This window comes from Amblyomma maculatum, chromosome 5, assembly GCF_055883805.1.
Source record: "Amblyomma maculatum isolate TAMU_Amacu chromosome 5, ASM5588380v1, whole genome shotgun sequence".
NCBI lineage: Eukaryota > Metazoa > Arthropoda > Arachnida > Ixodida > Ixodidae > Amblyomma > Amblyomma maculatum.
The window spans coordinates 120,991,892-121,015,118 of record NC_139348.1 but is presented as its reverse complement, the minus strand read 5'-3'; the positions used below and the strand labels follow the sequence as shown (position 1 = coordinate 121,015,118).

At 45.1% G+C, this 23,227-nt stretch overlaps 2 protein-coding genes and 1 non-coding gene across 3 annotated transcripts; 2 read left to right on the top strand and 1 right to left on the bottom strand.

Annotated features, from left to right (window-relative positions):
- Nucleotides 1-4,087: 4,087 nt before the first annotated feature.
- Nucleotides 4,088-4,160, bottom strand: TRNAV-UAC (transfer RNA valine (anticodon UAC)). The gene has a single exon. It is a non-coding gene; the product is annotated as a tRNA-Val (tRNA).
- Nucleotides 4,161-8,792: 4,632 nt separating this feature from the next.
- LOC146189352 (uncharacterized) lies at nucleotides 8,793-15,977 on the top strand. The gene is made up of 4 exons (XM_084605248.1): nucleotides 8,793-8,910; nucleotides 11,457-11,672; nucleotides 13,419-13,541; nucleotides 15,778-15,977. Exons 1-4 carry the CDS (start codon nucleotides 8,848-8,850, stop codon nucleotides 15,973-15,975), a joined length of 600 nt encoding a protein of 199 aa, XP_084461374.1. The 5' UTR covers nucleotides 8,793-8,847; the 3' UTR covers nucleotides 15,976-15,977.
- Nucleotides 15,978-19,000: 3,023 nt separating this feature from the next.
- On the top strand, nucleotides 19,001-21,367 carry LOC146189351 (uncharacterized). The gene is made up of 2 exons (XM_084605246.1): nucleotides 19,001-19,137; nucleotides 21,241-21,367. Exons 1-2 carry the CDS (start codon nucleotides 19,001-19,003, stop codon nucleotides 21,365-21,367), a joined length of 264 nt encoding a protein of 87 aa, XP_084461372.1.
- Nucleotides 21,368-23,227: the final 1,860 nt, after the last annotated feature.

The window sequence follows — 23,227 nt, the reverse complement described above, 5'->3', positions numbered from 1 at the left end:
ATAGCTGAAACCCTGTAGCCTGAACAGCGCGGTATCTTACCGATTTTATTTCTTCCTCTATGGCACAAAGATCTCCACGTGAATTACTTTCATTTCTTCCTCTATGGCACACTCCACTTTCACTTTCAGGGAGAAGAATTCACCAAAAAGTGTAATAAAAAAAAAACTGAGATTACGCTCGATTTGCACAAGCAACCAAAGTGATGAAGGCGCGCTAGCACTATTTACCTCTGCTATACTTTTACATGCATTTTTACACTTTAACAAACGCCGAGCCAGGGAGCTTGAAGACGAGCTCTCTTCAACGCGCAGAGATGAGCACAAACTGCTTCACAATACTGCGAATGGGGATCTGAGGCCCTGAGAGCACCGTGTGTACACGTCTACTATTTGTGAGCGCTGATGTGTAACTTCACGCGAGGGAAAGGCAAATGTTGAGGGTGCTCGAGCGTCAAGTGATTGCTCACTCAAAACGCACTTGAACGACACTGTCCTGTGATGGCCGCGAAGGCAGCAGCTGTGTTACGCACTGCTCGCTTATTCGCTCTTCATTGACTAACCCATGCGATGCGCGCGAAGCCAGTTTCTCTTCCTCTGTTCAAGTTACAGAGAGAGAGGGATAAAGAGATGGTGGGAGGGAAGCGACCTCCCGCAGACATCGGTGAAATCTGCGATTGCAGCTTGTAGGGATAGCCCGCCGCTGTGGTGCAATAGTTAAGATGGGGTTTGATCCCGACCGCCGGCGGCTGTGTTTCGATGGAGGCGAAACGGAGTGGCATCCATGTGCTATGCGATTCAGCGCACGTTAAAGATCACCAGGTGGTCGAAATTACTCCGTAGCCCTCCACTACGGCTCCTCTTTCTCTCTTTCCACTTTAGCTCCCACCTTCCTCCCTTCCCTTACGGCGCGGTTCAGGTGTCCACAGGGACAAGTGTGACATATACTGCGCCTTTCCCTTCCTTTGAACAAATTATTATTATTAATTTTTTGTAGGGCTACGCATTGTAACAATCTTAAAGATACGTTTATTCGCGTACAAAATGTTGTTATAGAATTCTTGTGTCCATGCAGTCAGGAAGCATATTTTAATGAAGAATAACGATACAGAGCGGCAAATGACGACGTCCGTTCGTGCTAGAGATAGGCGCTATATTTGAAGTTTGAAGCGTGAGAAAATGTGAACAAAACTGACACGCGCGACAGAGAACTGCGTCTTCCAATAGTTTAGTGACCGAAGTAGAGAGATTGACCTGTTTTTCTCAGGTCAGTTCAGCCCAACTCGTTTTGGACAAAGAAGTTTTGATCGCCGAATGATTTTCTAATAATTTAATCTATCTAGACATAACCATTTTAGCTTTCCTCGGTATGGAGGAGTAATAATGGCATCTTTACCAAATACTATTTCAATAGATTTGCATAACAGTGCTCATTAAGAGGGTTAGTTATGCGGTCGTGAGGTTGACTTCATGATGTTTCCTGAAACGCATTCCTTTCACAATGCCTGCCTCTCGGTTCTTTAATCTTCCATAAACGGTATTTTATTGGAACAGTTGCTGCACACTCGCTTCTAACTACCACTTACGTGCTCATTTAGATGATCAGTTAGTCGAGGTGTGGGCATGATACTGTTCCGACCGTATCCTATATGAATAGCGCAGCTAAAAAGTGAATCGAATACGGATCAAATATCTGCAGAACAGAATCGAATAAGGTTCTAATATATTTATTTTTAAAGTTACAACAGTAATTTTGATATGGGTTTGTAACACAAAGTCGGTGCCATGGCATTCAATTTACTCCTTACGACTGTTTTGGCTATTGACGGCAAAATAGTTAAACTACAGAGCCACACCTCACGGCATGCGACTGGCGACAACTAAGGGTGTGACACAGCTTTCGAGTTTGGGCCTCAGCGCAAAGATTTCTCGGTCCTCTTGAACACTGCCACGTCGTCAGCTCCTATATGTCATGTATGAACAGTATGAACGACGCCACACGATTGGACCTCATCACGACACTGAACGCGGCCTGACACGTGCACGTAGCGTCAATGTGAGCCCTCTTCTTATTGCGAAAGCACTCATATTGATTCCAGAGTCGAGCACTCGGCTTGGATCCTGTGTTTCTTATACCTGATTGGCCGGCCAGATCGTGACGTAGCAGTTCACGTCTCTTGGCGCGAGGAATTCAAACTGCGCTTTCGCACGATGTCGTCGGTGTAAATAAAGTCTTCTCACTCACTCACTCACTCACTCACTCACTCACTCACTCACTCACTCACTCACTCACTCACTCACTCACTCACTCACTCACCGGGTTCAACATCAGAAAATTTAGTGCGAATGGGCCTCTTCACACGCTGAACTACACTACGAGAGTTGTGCAGTTGCAGACCGTCGTAGCTGAATATTAGAAACTGATGACTCTCCATGCCGCAGTTCGTCATAACTATAGAAGTGGAAGTATGAGTCGTTATCGTAGTACAACGCACCAAAAGTGTTGAGTATTTGCGCCGTAGTTAAGCGTAGTTTAAAAAGCAGTGTAGTGTAGTGTAGTGGTGTAGTGAAGGCAAACGCACACGCCATGTCTTGTCTGCTCTTGGAAGAAACATTAAGCGTCTTCCGTTTCCTTGTACAGTAACGACCAGCTTTTCACCGACGTCGGCCAGGGCGCTTTTAAGAATGCAGTCGTCTCGCTACAGCGCCAAGGAGTCTCGCACTTCGGCATACTCAACATGTACGGAATCTACACCACATCGACAAAGTTCGTAGAATGCCTGAATGCTCTGAAGGTAAGTTCTGCATATAAAGTTCCTGTGAGACGTGTATAAGAGCGTTTATATTTGTTTGTTTTTATTTACCAGAATTCAGGCTAGTATTTTTGAGGTAACCTAATCGACGTTACCTCCCAAATTCGCAAATCTAAACTATCTGCACAATTCATTCTTCGTTGTGGTCAAGATTTGCGTAAACTGGGCGGAACATAAAAGAATTTTTAAAAATGGAGATGGCTTAATATCATTACTTGATGAGAATTACTACGTTTACGAAATCATCATACTCGCGCTAGTGATAATTGAAGTTATAGGTTCAAATTTTTTATTCCTTGTGGTTTCCTACAAGATGGAACTTCCACGCGCCAATTTCTGTTCACTCACACTAGGCTTGCGTTCGAAGGATCATTTGGACGAAAGGCCTGTTTTATATTATCACAAGTTTAGTTTTGTTAGGCTTCGCTTGGGTTCTTGGTTGAATGCTCCAAAGTGACCCTGGCTGGGAAGGATGTCTTAGAGGAGAGCTCCGACATTTGTACCACTTGGGGTTCTTTAACGGGTACTGACATCGCACAGAACAGGCCCTCTTCCTTTCTTGATTCTTGTTATTTTATTGCCGCCAACATCTCAATTTGTACTACACTGTACTCCAGCGATTGTGTGCTTCATAAAGAAATTAGTACTGCTGAGGATCACGTCCGGTTAAATAACGACTTACCGAAGTTATTAACATGACGTGACCAAGTGCAAATTTCTGTTGATTACGGTAAAGCACTGTTCATGTATACAACTCAGAAAAAGCCTTCCCTGCCTAACTATGCTGTTAGCAATACAATTTTCTCTGAGATGAATATAGAGTGATTCCTTGACCATTTTAACGTATTACATTGCCATCCTTACTTGAGAACTGCATCATCTTAAAAGCTACCTGTCCAGCTTGTAGTTTAACACAAAATAAGTTTTTCAACCCCTGGATGTCATTATTACTCGCCCGAGATTTTGGGGAAACGTTGGCATTTACCAATGTAGGTGAAGAACGAAAGAGGCAATGGCACAATGCTTGAGTTGACGAATTAACAAAAAAAAGCCAATATAAGCCAAATAGAAGCTTGAGCAAGTCGGTCACAAAACATTCTAAAAACATCTCAAACAAGACCCACTCCCGTACGTGCATATCCGTCTACGTACGTGTCTTGTTTGCATTATTTAAAGATAAAAAACGAGACGTGTTGAACTGGAACTTTTTTTTATCGGTGACTCATTGTTCTAATTAAAGTGAAATAAAAACAAAATTATAAACAAAAGACTAATCGTGGTTCCGCCCGGGATCGAACCGGGGACCTTTCGCGTGTAAAGCGAACGTGATAACCACTACACTACGGAACCGACTGACAACGCTGCTCAAGCGGCTGTCTTTTGTAAAGACTTTCACTGCCGCTAGTCACCTCCGTCGCTCACTGCGACACATTCCGGCCCACATTAGGATTTAAAGCAGAAACCTGGGCTTGTTGGTGTTTAAATTTAGAAAACATGGATTTTAGCGCAAAATACGGACGAAGAACAAGAACAGGACATCACAAACGCCACACGTGAACCGAATTTATTGACATAAAACACATATATAGGAAAATAAAACATGACTTGAAAGCATTTTAACCTAAACGGTGTGCGCAATGGTACCCTCTTGTTCAAAATGTTTAAATATTTGCTTGAAAGGATTACGTCCATCCGATTACGTACCACCTAAAAAGCATGGCCGAGAGTCAACGCCACAGTTGGGCTTACTGCACTGAACAAACTGAGAAATCTCTGTAAATATCTGAGAGGTGTCATCGAAAGGAAACAAAACATGGTGATCCGTTTATAGCCTGCGGGACCAATGCGGTCTACAGAATACCTTTGACGTGTGGAAAATGCTACATCGGTAAAACTTGCCGTATAAGTGTTCGGCTTATGGAGCACAGAACGGTTGTTGCAGTGTTATCATGATCAGGACACCTGGCGGCCCATTGCAAGCAATGCAAACACAATAACCAAGACTGTGCGCCGCTTTATAAGTGAATACGTGTCATACAAGTAAATTCGGACCAGAAAGAATGAAAAATTCTGGAAGCCTTTTTCGTACACCTTAGAAGATAATCTTCTGTCAGCAAGCCCAATGCAATCCTTTCCAAAAAATAATCAAACCTCGTGAATCAGAGAATACCATTGTGCATGCGACTTAGATGAAAATGCTTGCTAGTTATATTTAGTTTACCTGTAAAGGATATTTGTTTTATATCAACGAATTCACTTGATGTCCAGAGTTGGTGGCACATTTTTCTCGTTCTTCATTCTTGTAGTTCTCGCTAAAAAAAAATGTTTTCTTAAAAGCAGCGAAAAATTTCTGCAAAAGGCTGCCTGGAGACTTTCATGACAATCTGCTCTTAAGCGTCACTGGCAGCAGCGAAAGAATTGCTAATAAAACAAGGCGTCTACGTCGAGGCGAGTCGGTTTCGTATTGTAGTGGTTATCAAGTTCGACTTGCACCTTAAATGTCCGCTGTTCGGTCTCGACGGGAACCAGTTTTCCTACGTTTTCTACATAATTGCTTATTTTTGCTTTTGTTTACATTTTCGCTTAGTGTTGACAGTTGGAAAGTAATATAAGCTGCTATCACCTGCATTATTGCAAGGCGTTATAACAAGGAAGCTCATAACTAACTCGGAGGGGCATCACGTTAAAAGATGGACGCCGACGCCGCTTCTGATGCACGCATAATGCATTTCATTCAGGATCGTCGAAGCATGTAGTAGCAACAAAAATTCCCATCGGTATGCTGTGAAAATAATTTGGAAGGCAGTTTTATTGCGTCATTCAACGTAGTGTAGTGTGCAAGCGCGCAAACCTTGATTGTACATCCTTCTTTAAGGATCTTGAGCGATATGGTTTTGTTGGTGGACCCCGAAATTTCGTGCGTGAGTCACGTCTATCTTAAGTTGTTCCAAGTCGGTTTCGAGCATCGGTCAACTCAGTTCTCGAGTCTGGTAAAGCCAATTTGGGGGTAGGTGACCTAAATGTTTAGGGTGCGTCAGGTAATCATTGACGGGGCCAGCTCAGTTTTGGACTTGGATTAACTTAATTCAGCAGTCGACGGGCGGTGAGTCAACAAAATTCTGACTGTGAGCCAAATCCACATTTGGTGCTGGCCAAGTTGGTTCCGAACATGTGTCAACTCAACTCTCGAGTTGGGCAAAGTTTATTTTGGAGTACGTTACCCAACTTTTTTGGAGATAGAGTAAATTTTGGGAGTAAACAAGTCAGTGTTGGACATGGGTTACCACAATTCTTCTAGGGCCAAAAGTTTCGCGCAGCATATTTTTAAATAAACTAAAAAATTTCCAAAATAGAAAAAGTCAATTTCGGTATAGGCCAGCCAAATTTTTTACGGCTCGAAGTCGGTCGAATGTGTGTCACTCAATTCTCGAATTGGCGAAGTCAATTTTAGGATAGTTAACTCAATTACTTGAATAACACTTCTCCGGTTAGTTGGTCCATCACAAGGCTGAACAACGCAATCTAAACGGGGACCAGAAAGGGATGAAGAGACCCCCCCCCCCCCATGCCGCGCTGACTTACAACTGAAAATTTATTTTCAAAAATATTTTCAACAAAATAAATCTTCACTTGTACGTCAGCGCTACATGTCTCGTCTTCCCTGTCTAGTCCTTATTAGCTGAAGCTGTTCTACCTTGTCATAGTTATTCCAAATTTGATGGTAAGCCAGGTAAATTTTGGGATTGGCCAAATCGGTTTCTGACATTGGTAAACTGAATTCTTGAAGTAGGCGAAGTGAATTTTGTACGGTTCACCCAAATTTTGCGGGTGAACCGTACAAAATTGTACGGTTCACCCAAATTTTGCGGGATTCAAATCCAGGAATGAGCCCAGTCTGTATCAAGAACGCCCTATTCTACTTTTTGTCCAAGCCAATTCTCGCATAAGCACAACATACTTACGAACACTGAAATTCGACCAAGATTATTACATAATCGAGTATCGTGAGGGCCATGGCATGTCTAAGACATGACCGATGTACTATTGCGCGTAAAGTGCAGAGCTCTTTGCTGCAGCTGTGTCACGTGTGTGCAATAACAACTGGTGCGTGTATATAGAACGTGCTAAATGTTGACCAAGACGAGTACCCCCAAGTGTGTGTGGGGTCCGCTGTATAACTCGGACGACAACATGAAATTTAATGCACTGCGATATCACGCAACATTCGCACCCCAACACTCTTTTACTTCCCCTTTTTTTTCGGCCTTCTCGCCGTTTTTCAATTTTCGACCTTCTCTAGCTCATATATGCTCGATTTTCAGTCAGTGTTTCCTCGCCGTTCCACTGACTGATGACTGTACAGAAAAAATTGCCGACGATTACGTTACTTCCTAAAGCGAAATTTGAGAGCAGCTAATCAGCTCTTTCACCTTTTTCGATAGAATTAGGCAAAGATTTCGAGCAAGACATGTATGCACGATTACAGACAACGTTGTTTTTTTTTTCACATATATTCCTTCATGAAACACTCCATTAACAGCTCTGGACTGTCATGAAAGAAGCTTTGTGGTCGGAGAAATGAAGAGAGCAATTAGTTTGTCGAGAGGTTGCGGGAGGCAGCGAGTGGGCCCATAGGAACATTGCGGGGCAAAGAGATAGCAGCGACTGACTGATGCCGCTGACGCCGCTAGCGAGTCGAGTCAACGTCGCTCTGCGTTTCGGCTTGGGACGCACGCACCGTGATCCACTGATAGCGAGCCGGTGCTTCGGCAACCGGAGAACACCATCGCTGCCATGCAGAAAGAGGGGGGGGGAGGGTACACACAGCGGTAAACGATGGCGGCAGGAGCGCGCCGCAATCCGAGAACACTATTTTCCTTCCTCCATGGAGAACACCCGCGGTCGCCACAGGGGGGGGGGGGGGGGGGGGCGAGTGCGCGCTGCCCGGGCTGCGAAGCTGGTTACGAGGGGCAACGCTTACGGCGACGGCGACGCAAAACGCAGGAACGGGCGCCAAAGGGCTGCGCTCTAAAAATAGCAGAGGCAGTGCTCTTCAAAGTAACTTCTGGGAAGCAAGTACAACTAACTTATGGGAGGCAAGTCAGGTTACGGAAGGCATTGTATGCCTTTAGACATATATTGCCTTACATAATTTGTCAACATTCGTAATGCCTGTCTTTCAGTTGTATCGAAACAAATGTACCTCGGTTAATCCATGCTCTTTATCATATTGCAGCAAATCTACACGTATGCCGAACACGGTCTGCCACCGACGCAGAACAGAAAGACATCGATTTACACCGTTATCGGCGCAGTATTCGACCAGCCGCACCTCTACCGGAATATAGATAAAACCAAGCAAGTGCCACCATCCTTCATTTGGATAATCTGATTGCTAATATAAGGAATCTTCATGACTAAACATATTCCATTCTCTTGAAAGTTAATTGGGTAAAGGTTGAGGGGGAGCCTCAGTTAGTCAGCCACGCCAACGTTTCAACAAGGGGACTTGTCTTCATCTGAACCCCTTGTCGGAACTTTGGCTTGGCTTCAGAGCTGAGGCTATCCGCGAAACCTCGTTCAGATCTCTCTCATACTGTAGAGACATCTTCCTCTCGTTTTACCCTTGTTTCACTGCAGTGGTCTTAAAACACTTTTTGCATTTCATGATCTAATTAAGTTTATTATAATTTAGTAGTGTCACGTGCGATTTATTTCTCTAATTTTACTCTGTGTGTGAACCGTGAGGTGGCGCTGAGCGCCGTAAATGTGCTATCCTAAGTAAAAAACGCTTTTTTAAATGTTAGTGATGGTCTCAGGTATAGAGTTCATGTATAGTGTTTTGCGTACTGACATGACTTAGAGAAGCTCATAGTTTTTTTTTTTTCGTGTTCTTTACATATGCATTGCATAAAGGTTTCGCCTCCTGAACATCTTCCTTTCTTTACACAGGGGCGTCTTCGAGCCATCCCTCTACATATCTGTGTCCCATCTGTCATACCCAGACAGGACAAACCCTAATTGCCGAATTTTACCCATGACGCTTCTGGACTTTCCCCAGGATCCTCCACGTGACGTATTCACGTACGGCATCTCAATAGTAAGTTTCAAACAAAGACCGCAAGGTAAGAGTACGATTATGTGATGCACGGCATCTTGATTCGTTCAGACCATCATTACCATTCGTAGTGCTGCTAAGAGGTTATGAAACGTATGTGTAGCAGCCCTGTTCCTGAACTTTGCATTAAATTCAGTAAGTTTTGGGGCTGACATTGCGTCGAACCCCTTTCTAGTTATTAATTCGCGAAAGAAAAAAAAAAAACCTAAGCACTGATGTCTCCGCCTTTTACAAAACGGGTCCGTGAGTCATTGTCTCTCTGGCAAGTGATACTTCACAGTTTATGAAAAACACGGCTTTAACAACGTCAGGAGCTGTTGCGGAACAGAGAAGGTGGCAGATGCTCCCGACAATGCGATGCTACGCTTTACGGCCGACAGGAGGCTAGGGCTTGTACAAGGCAAGGCAAAACCCACTGGAGTGTTATTAGGTCAATGCGACAAAAACAAAAAAGAAAATGGGGAGTGGGGGAGGGGGGCTTGGTAAGAAACGAGGCTCGTGCCGTGTCTCCAGCCTACGCAAAACACCTAATCCATCTCAGGAAATGCCGCTTCCGTCTTCTGTCTTCATCCTGGTCAATTGCTGACAATGCCCGTGTGCATCAGGATGGCTGGTGCTGCTCGCCGAAAGCGGAACCTCGCTTGAGCGGAGCTTCCACCGGATTCTCCCCGCCCTCCAGCAGGTCTCCTTGCTGCGCCGACCACGTGTCACGCATCGCGATGAGCAATTAGCACATGTGCATTTGCGCTGCCTCCGCGCGCTCCTTGTATATAACTATTGTCCAATTCCAATCAACATCAGGGCGCATAAAACTATGTAGCACGTGATCACAAAGTACTTAGTGGTATATATAAAAAATATCAGTCTATTTTACTCAAACAGGAACGGCTCATTTATGAACGGCTTGTGAACAGTAACCTGTCTATTTAAAACACTACACAGCTTTGCAACAGCGATTAATTACTCCGGCAGCAAATAGAGGTCAAATACTTCGGGCAGTGCCATTGGAAAAATAATAATGAAATGTGTGACTCCAGTGCTGTTTTAAATAATTCGATGCGTTCAAACCTGCATGTATGGTCTGTATCACTTTGTTGAACTATCTGAATGTCATTCATCTAATAACTCGCATACGTTGGTGTTTTTCGAGGGTCGATTTTGGGACTTCTATCGTTTTTATTGTACATCAGCAATATTGCAAACAGTGTTCATCCGGTGCTTCACATGAGATTTTTTCAAGAACGGTTGTATTCTCTTTCGTTCCGTGGAAAGTGTCGATGACCACTTAATCTTGAATTAGACTTTAAAAGCTGTCAATGGCAAGTTGTACTAGATGGTATATAAAACTTAACTTTAGAAACTACAAGTATAACACTGACAAATAAAAAATCCCCGCAAACAACAGCATGTATCATTGATCAAAACTAAATCGGGCATTTTAAAATTCTTAATACCTGGGTATCACATTTACCGACAATTCGACATCGGAGAAGTATACCGATAACATTTGCGGATCCTCCCATTGTGAGCTTACTTTTCTAAAGAGAAGGCTAGCGAATGCCACTCACAATGTCAAACTCGCGGCATATAAAACTGTTGTAGCACCAGCACTGCATTATGCAGCTATCATTTGATATCATCTTAGTGAAATTAAGAGATTGGAAAGAAAAACATGTCAGCAGCCCAGCTCATTTTCTCCAAGAACGAGAGAAAGCAATAGGTGACTGCACTTCTTGACAGGGCCGGCGTACCACCTGTTTTCCTAAAAGAAAATGTAGCGCAGCTTAAATTCTTTCATGTGCTTTAAACAAAACTTAGTGATAGATCCACATAGATACATACAACGTTTGGCATAGCTATGCGCCCGTGCAAATCATCTTCATGCTACGCAACCTTTTACACCAAAGGTTGGTGCATTCAAAATTTTATGCCACGTTCAAACCATTGTTGATATTAACAGACTCGATAACAGTATCTTTACGCGGTACCGCTGAGCTAGAATGTTTCAACACAGGCCGGAAATGCTGAATTCTTTGAACCTATTTGAAGTGTTGCTTCTCTGCCACTCTGTAACATTCTGCATGGAACAAGCCGTATTGCAAATAAAATATATACAGAGAGAAAGGAGCTCAGGCTAGTTTAAAAGGCTGTAAGGAGCGTAGTTGCCCCACAGTATCAAAGGGTTGTTCGCAAATGCTCGCGTGTCCCGCGGAGCAGACAAAGCGGGTAATTTTTTTTTTTAGATTGAATGTGTTGCAAAGGCATTATTCGCAGTTAACTTTCATTGAATCACGGGGCGCTTGATTCGCACTTGAGGTATGTCTCTCTAACGTATGATCAATTTACCTCGCCTAAATGAACTTGGTTGTCTTTGCAGATAATGAATTCTAGTACATATCGATCTTCATTGCCATCCGTAAACTAACCTATAACCGTTTACTAAAAAATGACCTAGGTAGACGTTGCTTCTTGGTACGTCCAATTTTTACGCCAATTTTTCTTTCTTTGCTCCACGTGCACGTTCAAAGTTGGAAGCAATGAGAAACATCAAGTGGACCCAGCGGAATAACCCTGGCCTCGAGCGGATGGCCATATCTTTCTCTATGCGCGGTCATTTCTACGCCCCCAGCAACGCCAGCAGCAATTATTCGGGAAGTGACGGATCCGACCTCCTGTTTCGGCCGTGCACGGACTTCGTCGCGTCCGCTGCTTCATTTGACTCGTACGACATCCCTCCGACGAGCGTAAGTTAAGGCAGCCATATGAGAGAGTTCGTAGTGGGCCTGAAAGCATTCTTGGAGTACATAGAGACTAGAGATGTTGGGAGGTGTGCACAAAGTGGATCAAGGCTCCCAGGGTCAAGCTTGCTATAAGGCGAATAAAACTGAAGAACGCTCATAAAAAAGGGCTGCAGCTTAGCTCCCTTAATCATGGTTACGCAAGCGAAATATTGTATAATTATGACCTGTCGAACATTTTTCCCTGCGAGCAGTCACTACAGTCGCTTCGTCGGTTTCCGACGTCGATGACGAAGGAGAGCCGACGTCGATGACGAAGGAGAGGCTAAGGCAGCAGCAGCTTCCTCCACAGCTCTTAGCTGCCACCTTTCGGCATCGTTCAACCGCCGTTGAGCCAGTCGATGCTCCAGATTTACATCGGTATCTGTCTCTAGCTTGGCGCGCTTAGTAATCTTCCTTTTGCCAACTCTTTAGCGCATTCGGTGATTCGTGTGGATCAATGGACTCAGTCCGCAGTCTAATGTTGAATTCCAATGGCAGATCGCGAGCGCTCGGCCGGACCACAAACGGAGCGCATCGCTCCGGTGTAGACCCCTTCCTCCACATTTGACATTGGAATGCATTCGCTCCCACGGGAGCATGCTTCCTCGTAGACGTAAGCCAATCAGCGCGCACACTGGTTCTCGCGGATCCGCCCTCTGCAATGTCCGCCGTCACCTTCTCGGTTGCGAGCACTTTCTTAAGACGAATGCCTTTAATTATACTGTCGTGGACAAAGCGTGTCCCGCTTTTGCGGCGGCTGTCGCGTGGCATTCCTCGATACGCGTTCAAGTGTGGGATTGCAGATGGCAGGAACACTACACAAGATGAGACTTCTGGAGGGAAGGTGCAGTATCTGTCACACGTTCTCCGAAGAGTTGGCGTTTGGATGGTACGCTATCGCTCCTGTCGCGTGGCGTCCCTTTGCGCGCGTTCAAGTGTGGGATTAGAAGCGGAATAATGAGACGCGGCACACGCGCTTCGGGTCAAATCCCCCGATTTCGGCGGAGCAAATATTGTTGCCCCCCGGAGCGATCCGGGACCTACACCTGATCCCAATCTGCCATTGGAACAGACAGCTCTCGCTCCCATTCTTGATCCGGATCTGGCATTGGAATTCAACACAAGAAATCGTGCCGACAAAGTAGACGGCTCTGACCGACTCGCTTCAGCCATAGAAAATGAGAAAATAGCGAAGCCGTTTCTTCTTTATTAAGAGAACTGCAAGTCAAGTGGTTTGTTACGTGCCACAGCTGGCGAGGCAGCGCCGGCATGGTGGTCGCGCGCGCAGTTGTCACCATTAGAGACCATCTCTAGCTGGCGCCCAAAACAAACTGTGCATGCTTATAGTACAAGAATACGTCTGTTTCCAAGCGGCAGAGCTCGGAAGAGGTCACAGGAGGAAAGATGCGTGCATGAGCTGGGTGGCCCGAGTAACGAACGCGAATTCCAGAAACAAGCAATTGGTATTGACGCCTCCAAAGTTCCTTGGCCAGCAGTGCAGCATGAGCATTTCCAGAAGCTGCAAGAGCGGAGAGCCGTGTTGTGGTATATTTAGTATATTATTCATCTTTAATTTGCATGTCTCAAATATAACATCTTCGTGCTCTCTGCATTTCTTTCCGCCTCGCACAATGATGCAGATAACTATATACTCACCTAGCTCTATAAGCGGCCACGGAGACTGTCATGACATTCAATTGTTTCGTGCAGGCTTGCGGAAGCGCTCACAGCTTCAACTATTACTACCGCGACGGGGCCTTAGGCGAGTTCAGCTACGATCCTGGCGCCAATCTTGTGCTGACGTTTGACTCCGAAGTAGCCCTGAGGAAGAAGGTAAGTTCACCCTGCATCATTACCACTCTTCAGCGGTCTTTCCCGGGGAGAAAGGAACACTCGCAACAGTAACATGTTCGAGAGATAATGCGGCATGTGTTCGAGGTAGTCATTAGTATATATTAGTCATTCATTATCTCTGGCGTCGTTCCACTTTGACAGATTGCTCTTGACGTCACTGTTCATACTGTCACCGAACATTTGACCATGCTAAAACCACTCTGTGTCCATACTTCGATGGCATTATACGGTAATTTCTTGCATAACATCACTTCATGCAGCCGAATTATGTAGCACTTGCGCCGACGCTCCATAACTTCGAAATATGCCCTTTTCAGCGGTTGCTTTAAGAAGTGACAACGATCCCCCCTCCCGATCCTCTCCTCCACCTCCTTCAATATATCGCTTTAATGTATTGCCTTTTTTTGCAATGTGTACTTACTATATGCATGCGCGAGCATGAGAAGATGCCCCTGAGAAGTCCGCGTGCCACAAGAACTGTGCTTGTCCAACGGTAGCGTACTCGTTCTTTCATCCTGCCGAACGAACCTTGCCTAATTAGTGGCTCAACTTAGAAGTGCTTTTGTTTGAGCTAGTTGCTTCATAGTCATCTGAAGACGAAGCGAAAGGGACAAGGAATGTAGACGGAAACAACGGGACAGGCTCCAACTCATGACTAGAAGATAGATGCGTAAACAAATTCTGCCCATCCAATGGCTGGGTCGGTGCGGAAATTTTGATAGATGAAAGGGCCTAATGCAGAAGAAATACGCTCTGGAAGTACTTTTGTTTGGGTTCGTTCGTTCACAGCCTTTCTTGAGCCCCAAGACAGTGCCAAATTTAGTTACAAGGATAAGTAAAACGAAAACAGCGGAACTGGCGCCAAACTCCTGAGTGGTATAGGTAGGCACGGCAATAGGTTAGCACAATCAGTCTAGCGCATGCAATGAGAAGCTCAACGCATAAATTTCAATAGAGGAAAGGACCCAGTGCAGATGAGCTTTGGTTGGGACTAGTTGGTTCGTAGTCATGCTTGAGTTTGAAGACGGCGCCAAGGCTACACGGATAAGGAAAGAAAACGAAAACAACGGGACAGAAGCCAACTCGTGACTGGCAGGTATACACGGCAATAGGTTAGCACAGTAAGGGCGCATACAATGGCAGTGCAGGTGCAGAAACATTAATCAAGTAATAAGGACCCAGTGCACAAAAAATATGCTTCAGAAGTACTTTAGTTTTGACTAGTAGGTCCATAGACTTCCTTAAGCTTGAAGACGGCGCCAAAGTTACAAGCATGTAGAAGGAACACGAGAAGCACGGGGAAGGCGACTTCTGCTGGTAGCTAGCTATAGCAATAAGATTAGCACATTCAATGGCAGGGTCAGTGTGGAAACATTGATAGACAAATTGGGCCAATGCAAAAGAGAAATGCCATTCGGTTTGGGCTAGTTCGTTCATAGCCATGCTGGATTCCATTGCTATGAACCAACCTCGAACCAGTGTCCTTCTAGAGAAAATTTCTTCTACAAAGTGTTCTTTCCTCTATGAAAATTTCCGCGCAAACCCTGTCATTGCTTAGTGCAACCTATAGTATGGTTTCCGGGCTTTGACGTATAGTTGCAACCCGGGCTACGAGATATGCCGTAGTGGTCTATATTATTTTCAAAACACAGGGCTCTTTAACGTGCACAGTCATCGCATCGTAAACGTAATAGTTTTTCTCCATCGAAACGCAGCCGATGTGGCCGGCATCGAACCAGAATTTAAACCGGAATGTTTGCGGAGTGCATTCACTTCTGACACTAACATCGCTAAGGATATAAGGGTTGTTTCATCACTGATTTTGTTAGTGGAAAACGCACAGTAACCTATAATCTCGGAGTTTCTAATTTACCCACTGAGCAAATCATCATTTTGGCAATTATTACTCGCCGTAACAGTCTGACAACCTCAAAATTCTCGCCAAATCAGACCACTCGGTTTCGATACATCGGTCCTATCGAGACTTTTTCAGACGGTATAATCAAACATCTCGGCTTTTTTTTTTTTTTTTTTTTTAGGAAAGCGTACTGCTTACTTTTCTTTCGTGCAATAATTGGTGGCATGGTTCCTAAGGTAAGAACTATGTTCTGACTACTTGTTTATCAGGAATTGTTTGTCAAGAACTAACTTCTGGCGCCAACGTTTTGCAGAGTGCGGTACCTTTTTTTAAATCCTCCTAATTGCCCTGCTGCAGGTTTGTGAAGCGAAAGCTGCCTACAGCGACGTGACCTTTGGCATAGCTGTCTTCGACATCACCTACGACGCAAGTGCTGGAGGTTGTGGGAGTTTCCAAATTGGCCCCGCGCCTTTCAGGCGTATTAAGGCTCTGAAGAGCGTCAACGAACTTCCGAACGACATCAGTTTGCAGGAGTGCCTTATCACTCCCATATAGTCTGATGCATCGGTCGGGAAACCCGCCTTAATCTTTACAGCGGTGCTCCTGTTTCTTAGAAGAGTTTGATTACAGTGAACAAAGATATTTATAGGACCAACATTTCAAACATCATGAACGTTTTAACACTGCATTCACTTCGGGGCCTGCTACGACGCTCTGCTGTTTACTTGAGATCCACTCGAGGTCTAGAAACCTAGCTAATAAAGCAATATTGCATATTTGTAGAAGAGATCTCTTAGCCAACACTCGAGTGCTAGGCCTTTTTGCGCGAGAGCCGCCACAATTGCACGCTGAAAGCGCTGGTTGTGATCGTAATAACCAACGCTGAAATGGAGACAAAGAATGTACGTTTTTTGCTTCGGGCGTCTTGTGTTTGGACACCTCTTACATTTGGAATACCGTCAAAAAATTGCTTAAACATGAGGCTCGTATACCTGGAAGAAAGTGTGTACCCTTCGCAGTCCCAGAAATGACCCCTGCCCTTAGCGTAAACATTCTCTTGTGTAACTAATCAAGCATTACATTGACTACCGGCCCCCGAAACGGTTGGAAAACTGTTCAAATGAACAGCATTTAATGTGAGTTTCAAATGCGCTGGTCTATCATCAAGCAATAAAGTACAAATAGTAAGCACCTATTCGGGAATATCCCTTTACTTGCATCATCATATTTTTGTGTGGCGGGAATATACAGCGTTCAATAACCTTAGACATTTACGTTGGAGCTAATACTCCATTAAGGTGCAACAATAGTGCGGGCGAAAAGCACATGTCACTGCATCTTGTGTCGGTTTTTTTTTTTTTCGAAGACTCGGTGACAGGTCAGACGAAATAGTGGCAGATTAAGAAGCGTAAACTATAGGTCTTGCAAATCGCATTATCGAGATTAACTCATGCAAAAAAAAAAAAAAAATTCCTTCTCAGAGTTGAATAGATAAGACTTTAATCCAAGCTCTGAATCAACAGATCCTTAAGTAAAGTACCTTGCACAGATGATCATATTTTTATACTGACTAGGCCAGCACTATTGCGCTGCAGTATTTAAAAGTAGAGTTGGCCTTAGCACGTAACTAAATGCAATGTTTAGCAGCTGGGCGCGAGCAGGGTCCAACATTTCTCGTCCGTTGTTCACTTGCAAGCATAAATGAAGAAGAAAAATTAACAGGCATTGGTGAGCCAATCTGACGTCAATGAGTTTTCACGGCTCTTCGCCAATGCATAGATCGCCACACGCGCTTCCTTGCATTATTTATTTTCGATGCAATCGAACGAGCTTCAGCACAGCAAGCACTCTCGTGCGTCAACTTATGCTTCCTGAAGCCCACGTTGTCTACCCACTAGAAAATAAACATCCGATATACTCTTGAATGAATCGGTTCTGCAGACATCACCAGAGCTGTCACAGTCAAATGCTGATGATGCTACTGCCTATAGCTTCTACTGCACGCTAATATGATGCGGCCTCAGCATTCTTCCTACATCGATGTCCTGCCCTATTCTCTTTAGATATTGAAGGAAGAGACACCAGGGAAGACATAAGCACAAAACGAAGCACTAGTGAAATTTTTAATTACTATGCACCATCATTCCTGTATCGAAGCTGAATGAAAGGAACGATGTTTTAAATAATATCTGACTACGCTAAATTTCACATGTGGGAATGTTAAAAAATTACAAGTGGTCGATGCTTCTGAACAAAATATTGAGCGAAAGCATTAGCTGCGGGTGACCGAGCGTTCTTCTTCTTTTTCTTCTTCCTCAGCCCACATATAAAGCCCCGCTTTAACCAAGCCGTACGAACGGCCCTTAGTGGCCTATAGAGGTAACGTGAATGCCAGGGTCCTAGCAGGCTGATTCTGACATAACCGTCCAATGTGAAACGAGAGACCCAAGTTGGCAGCTCCTCTCTTGGAAGAAGGCAGCAGAGCAGGGAACAACACAAAGCATAAGAAGCGCACACACGCACTCACGCTTTCTTCAAAGAGATGCGTTCGACTCTATTATTGGCAGCTCCTGCCAACTAAGCCGCGGCTCCGACTGCGCCACACTGACCGCTTGTGTTGGGAGCCCATCTGTCGCTTTTGTGTCACGTGGGGTTACGTGCATTTATATATGCATTAAAAACATATATAAATGCATGATGAAAAAGGCAGTGCGAACCATGTATTCGCCTGCGTTCTGTCACGATGTTTTGCGCAGTTTCCTCAGTGTGTGAAGGCAGCAATCTCAATACTTGTCACTAGTATGTATTATAATTGTTTCTCCCCTATTTCAACATATCTTGCACAGCGCAGGTACTCTGCTTGAAAAGTCCTTGCAGTCTCTTTTTGCCTGTTTTGCTTATATTCATGCAACCTACCCTAATAAAAGGCAATCTCGAAGCGCCACAAACAATGTTCATGCGACTATCCTCCTGTGTGGACACACCCGGGTAGTAATCGTCTGGAATAAGTTGGCGGTCGTCAACCCCAACTTGCTCCAACCACACAGTTAACATCCGTTCGGATGGGTAAACGTACGTGACCTTCTCCGACCTTATCCGCAAGCTATCACGAGTAGCTCAGATGACAAGAAGATAACGATTGCAGAGGAAGTCTTAAAGTGCACCCCTTTCCTAGACACATGTCACCCTTTGACTTTGGGCGCTTCAAGAGTCAGTTCAGCAGCCGTGTGAGCTCACGGCAACTTCGAACAAAGATAACTTTCTTGACTTTCAGCGGATGTTTCAGAACACCAGCGACCAAACACGCACTGTAAATGTAGAAACTGCTGTGGCCAATGGGTTTTCTAGACACAGGGTCAACGAACGGTGGTGCCAACTGTTGGCTCTCCCAGGGACACCAGGGAGTACAGCTGTGACGCACATGCTAAGTCTGTGCCCCAACGGCAGACGACACCTCAGAGCAGTTGAACTCCGCACACTTGCATCAAGAAGCCTCTCCGCATCTACTCAACGAGTTTGCCTTCTGTACTACCATAAACTCAAAAAGTTCAAGTATTCCTCATTAGTTTTGTATAAAAAAATGTCTGCAAAGGCGAAGGCTTTCCTTGTAGTTATTGCATCGCTTCTTCTGGCCTCCGAGATGGGTGAGGCGCAAATGCCGACTCCCGGTTACCAGCGGTGCAGGATGTTCTGCGGCATCGCGGAGACTGTTCGCAGGTGAGTATGAGAATTTAGTTATGACATATAGCTCTGGATAGACGGTGTGAGCTTTGTATCACAATATATAACTCTTATAGTAGCAAGACAGTTACGTGTGCTAGTGACGTCGCCCCGCGGGAGTTGTGGATAGTCTATATTTGAGCGATGCGCCGTAGATTCCATTGAAATGCTTTTTTTTTTTTTTGCAATCGAAAAATCTAAGTGAAACATTTTTTTGCCTTAACAGCATATATCAGGCCTTAAAAAATAGCGAGGTGATAGTTACATAGCACAAAAAGCAGTAGAATATATGGAATGGAAAAACATTTATTTCCAACAGAAAATGGCTGTTCTCCCCTGACCCCCGATGACTCGCAGGCCTACGGTACGGGGCAATGGTGGCGGTGTCGCTTAAAATGCCGGCGGGGGGGGGGGGGGGGGGGCTGCGTCCTGGCTGCGTATTGCCAAACATATCCCGTAGGCGCACTGGAGTAGACGACGCTCTCAGCGAGCTAAACGGCGTTTGTTGATGAAAGGTCTCTCTGAACGCAACCTAAAGGCACATACACTCACTGTAAATGGCGATTGTTGCTGAAAGATGTCTCTGAACGCAAGCTAAAGGTAACATTCACTCACTGAATTCAGGAAAAAATACGGCGAAGGAACCATTGTCATGCAGATTGTTACTGAAATGTGGCAGTGAAGGCAACCTAAATGTAACATACACTCATTGAAGGCAGGAAATAATTACGGTGAAGGCAACTGAAGAAAAAATCAGAAAAAAAGGTTACAACACAGGAGTCGAGCAGATATTTCATTAGCCTCAGTGCATATGTGGGTGGTGTTAATCCATTGCGCCACAGAAACGACGGGAACAGTAGCTTTTAAATGCGTAATCATTCGTTTAGACAATATGTCTACAATTTGTCGCCAGATGGCGTTTCTCAGAGGAATCACGTGCCAGAGCGTCGTCTGCTCGAGTGCTCCTACGGGATATGGTTTGCTAATAAGCGTCCCGGCTGCCTCTTCCGCCATTAAGATGCTTTAGGAGCTGGAGCTCAGGGTCTGAGCTACGCAGCAATGTTTCCCAGGTTTCTCTAATATATATTTTGCGCTCATCCCCGGGATAGGGTAAACATTCTCAAATTATCTGATCGAGGGTCCCTCTCTCTTCGCATTGTTTGTATTTATCATATCTGGCTTCGGGGAACATGAGGCACGCCATAGCCGGGTGCGGGTAAGTATAGGTTTGCTATCATCTCCGCGCAGTTGCCTGTCCGTCTTACCTAGTTTTGCGTCGAGGCGGGGGGGGGGGGGGAGCAGTTTGTGTTCTAATCTGTAATGCTACGTAATTCCCCATACTTTAACAGGCGTAGTCGAAGTCCCTAGTTGTTCGGTGACAGAGATCTCGAGCCAACATGTGTACAAAAGCAATGGAAGTGTTTTTCCAGCGATATCCGAAATTCCTCACATTGATGTAATTGATATAATAAAAGCTTTCAATACTTACATCTTTCATGTAAGCAGCCGGAAGAGATTGAAAATTATTTGGCATTACAATTGTGCAGATAGCTCATCAAATTGTGGAAGAAGTTCGCCGCTATATGGCATGAAAAACGACCCCTTCCATGACTAGAAGGTTGTGAAAAGTACACTCTCTGAAAGACCTCTTCAGCACGACGTTGTTTGTTTCGGGCTTCTGAGCCATCTCTGTAACCATCAACGTCAGTCTAAAATTATGGTCACACAATATGTCGCCATTGGGCAATGACAATCACTTTACAACGAATCCATTTATCAGATTTAACTTGGTTGAGACCAATACCAACGCTCTAAAGACACAGGAAAAACAATTCCCAGCACAGAATGTCACGAATAAATCCACAATGTTATTACCGAGGCCATAAAGCATACACTTTAAGTAAAAGGGGCTAGCAGCACGGATTTAAAGAACGGGAGAAGAGGAAAAATTGCCAGTAATGCCTGCGAAGAAGGATACCTGGCCGCGTTGAGGCAATAGTGTTCACTCGCGCTGTTTCTGATTTTCCTTTCATCAGTTGATAAGACTGTAAGGACCGAATTCTGGGCTCTTGTTCATTAAACCTTTCTTTCTTCGCGCAGGCAATGCTGCTACCGCTACAACATCTGCTGCTTGATCCGCGATCAGCTGTTCACCGATCCGTACGCCCAAGTGGGAGAGCCTTTCCTCCAGTTCGACCTGAACCTTGACCGACCACTTCTGCGTTGAACCTGGTCGTCGAAAACATCCGCGTCTAAATAACAGCACAAATAAAACATTGCAAAGCGAAGGAAGTATCCTGTCAATCATTTTTACCCCACATATGCTCGCCTGCAACGCAATGCTGCCTTTATTGCATCGTCTTCATAATTCATCCGATATTAATCTACCGAATATCCAGAATATGTTCACTGACCGAGTGAGTGAGTGAGTGAGTGAGTGAGTGAGTGAGTGAGTGAGTGAGTGAGTGAGTGAGTGAGTGAGTGAGTGAGTGAGTGAGTGAGTGAGTGCGGAGTGAATAAGTGGATACGGAGTGAGTGAGTGAGTGAGTGAGTGAGTGAGTGAGTGAGTGAGTGAGTGAGTGAGTGAGTGAGTGAGTGAGTGAGTGAGTGAGTGAGTGAGTGAGTGAGTGAGTGAGTGAGTGAGTGAGTGAGTGAGTGAGTGAGTGAGTGAGTGAGTGAGTGAGTGAGTGAGTGAGTGAGTGAGTGAGTGAGTGAGCGAGCGAGCGAGCGAGCGAGCGAGCGAGCGAGCTAGGGAATGAACGAATGGTTTGGCGAGTGGGACCATCCCGCCCGCCGCAATCCTCGGTACCGGTATTATGAAGCGAACATTTCCGTATGTATCAGTAAGAGGTCGTCAGGTGAAGAATTCGACGTCTGCAGCGAGCCGAGCGCGGAACCCACCCCTAAGAGAAAACCTGCGTTGGCGGAGGTGAAAGGGGGACAGCATAGAGGCCTGAATGCAAGCGACGATGCAAGAGAGTAGGAAATCAGCGCAGAAAGCTCGCGCGGGCTTGAGCGGTTCGCCCGAGATCATGCAAGTCAGTGTACAACAAACACAAAATAAAAGAGGATTATCCGGCCATAGTGAACCAGAATATAAATCCCGCATATAAGAAGTGTAAAATTATTAGCAATGACATGGACTACAAGCGAATTAAGGATTAGATTAAGCCAGATTATAGTAGTGTCGCTACCATTAACTAAAATATTATTACCTGTCACTGCTACTCACTGCATTGCGCATTCACTAGGCTCGTCTTCACGCAGGCATTGCCGCGGTGGTGCAGCGGTTAGAGCGCACGACTGCTGTGCCCAAGGGTGCGGGAACGAATCTCGGCCGCAGGGGCCCGTCTGCAGCACGATGTCAGTGCACGTTAAAGAACTCTATGCGGTCTAAATTCCAGGAGCCCTCCACTAGGGCCTCTCTGAAAGCCAAAGTTGCTCTGGGCAATTAAACCCCATAAACCAAACCAACCAACCTTTATTCAGCTTGGAGCAATGGCCCTTCATGGCGGGGAGGGGGGGGGGGGGGGTATATAGCGGGCTCGCCTCTCATTCCGACGGACCTAAATTCGATTCCCAAGTTACCTAATCAATTTTTCTGTTCAGCTGTAAAGAAGAAGATAATCTCCGGCAGTAGCCGTACCGCGAGCGCACGGAGCAGGACCGAGTTTTTAGAACCAAAAGCTAGGACGGTCGCTTTTACGAGGTCTCTCTCGGGTCTTCGCTACTAGAAACCCCGTTAAAACTTCGTGGAGGTGCTGGGTTGACTCCCAAAATTGTCCCCAATTAATTATTCTCATACGGTGTCAGGAAACTACCTGAAAATTTGGCGTCAATTCGGCCTCTAAAAAAAGTGAATGAAAATTATTTGGCGCAAATTATAAAAAATGGTTAATCAAAAGGAAAATTATGGTAATGACATTTAGGATATAGCATTAGCGTCCTCAACAGTATATGGGCATTGAGAGATAACGCAGTGGACTGTTCCAGAGTAATTTAAATCGCAGAATGGTCTTTTGACATGTGCTGTCATTGCATAGTTCATGGAAGCCTTGCGATTCGCCTCCAAAAAGATACGGTTGCT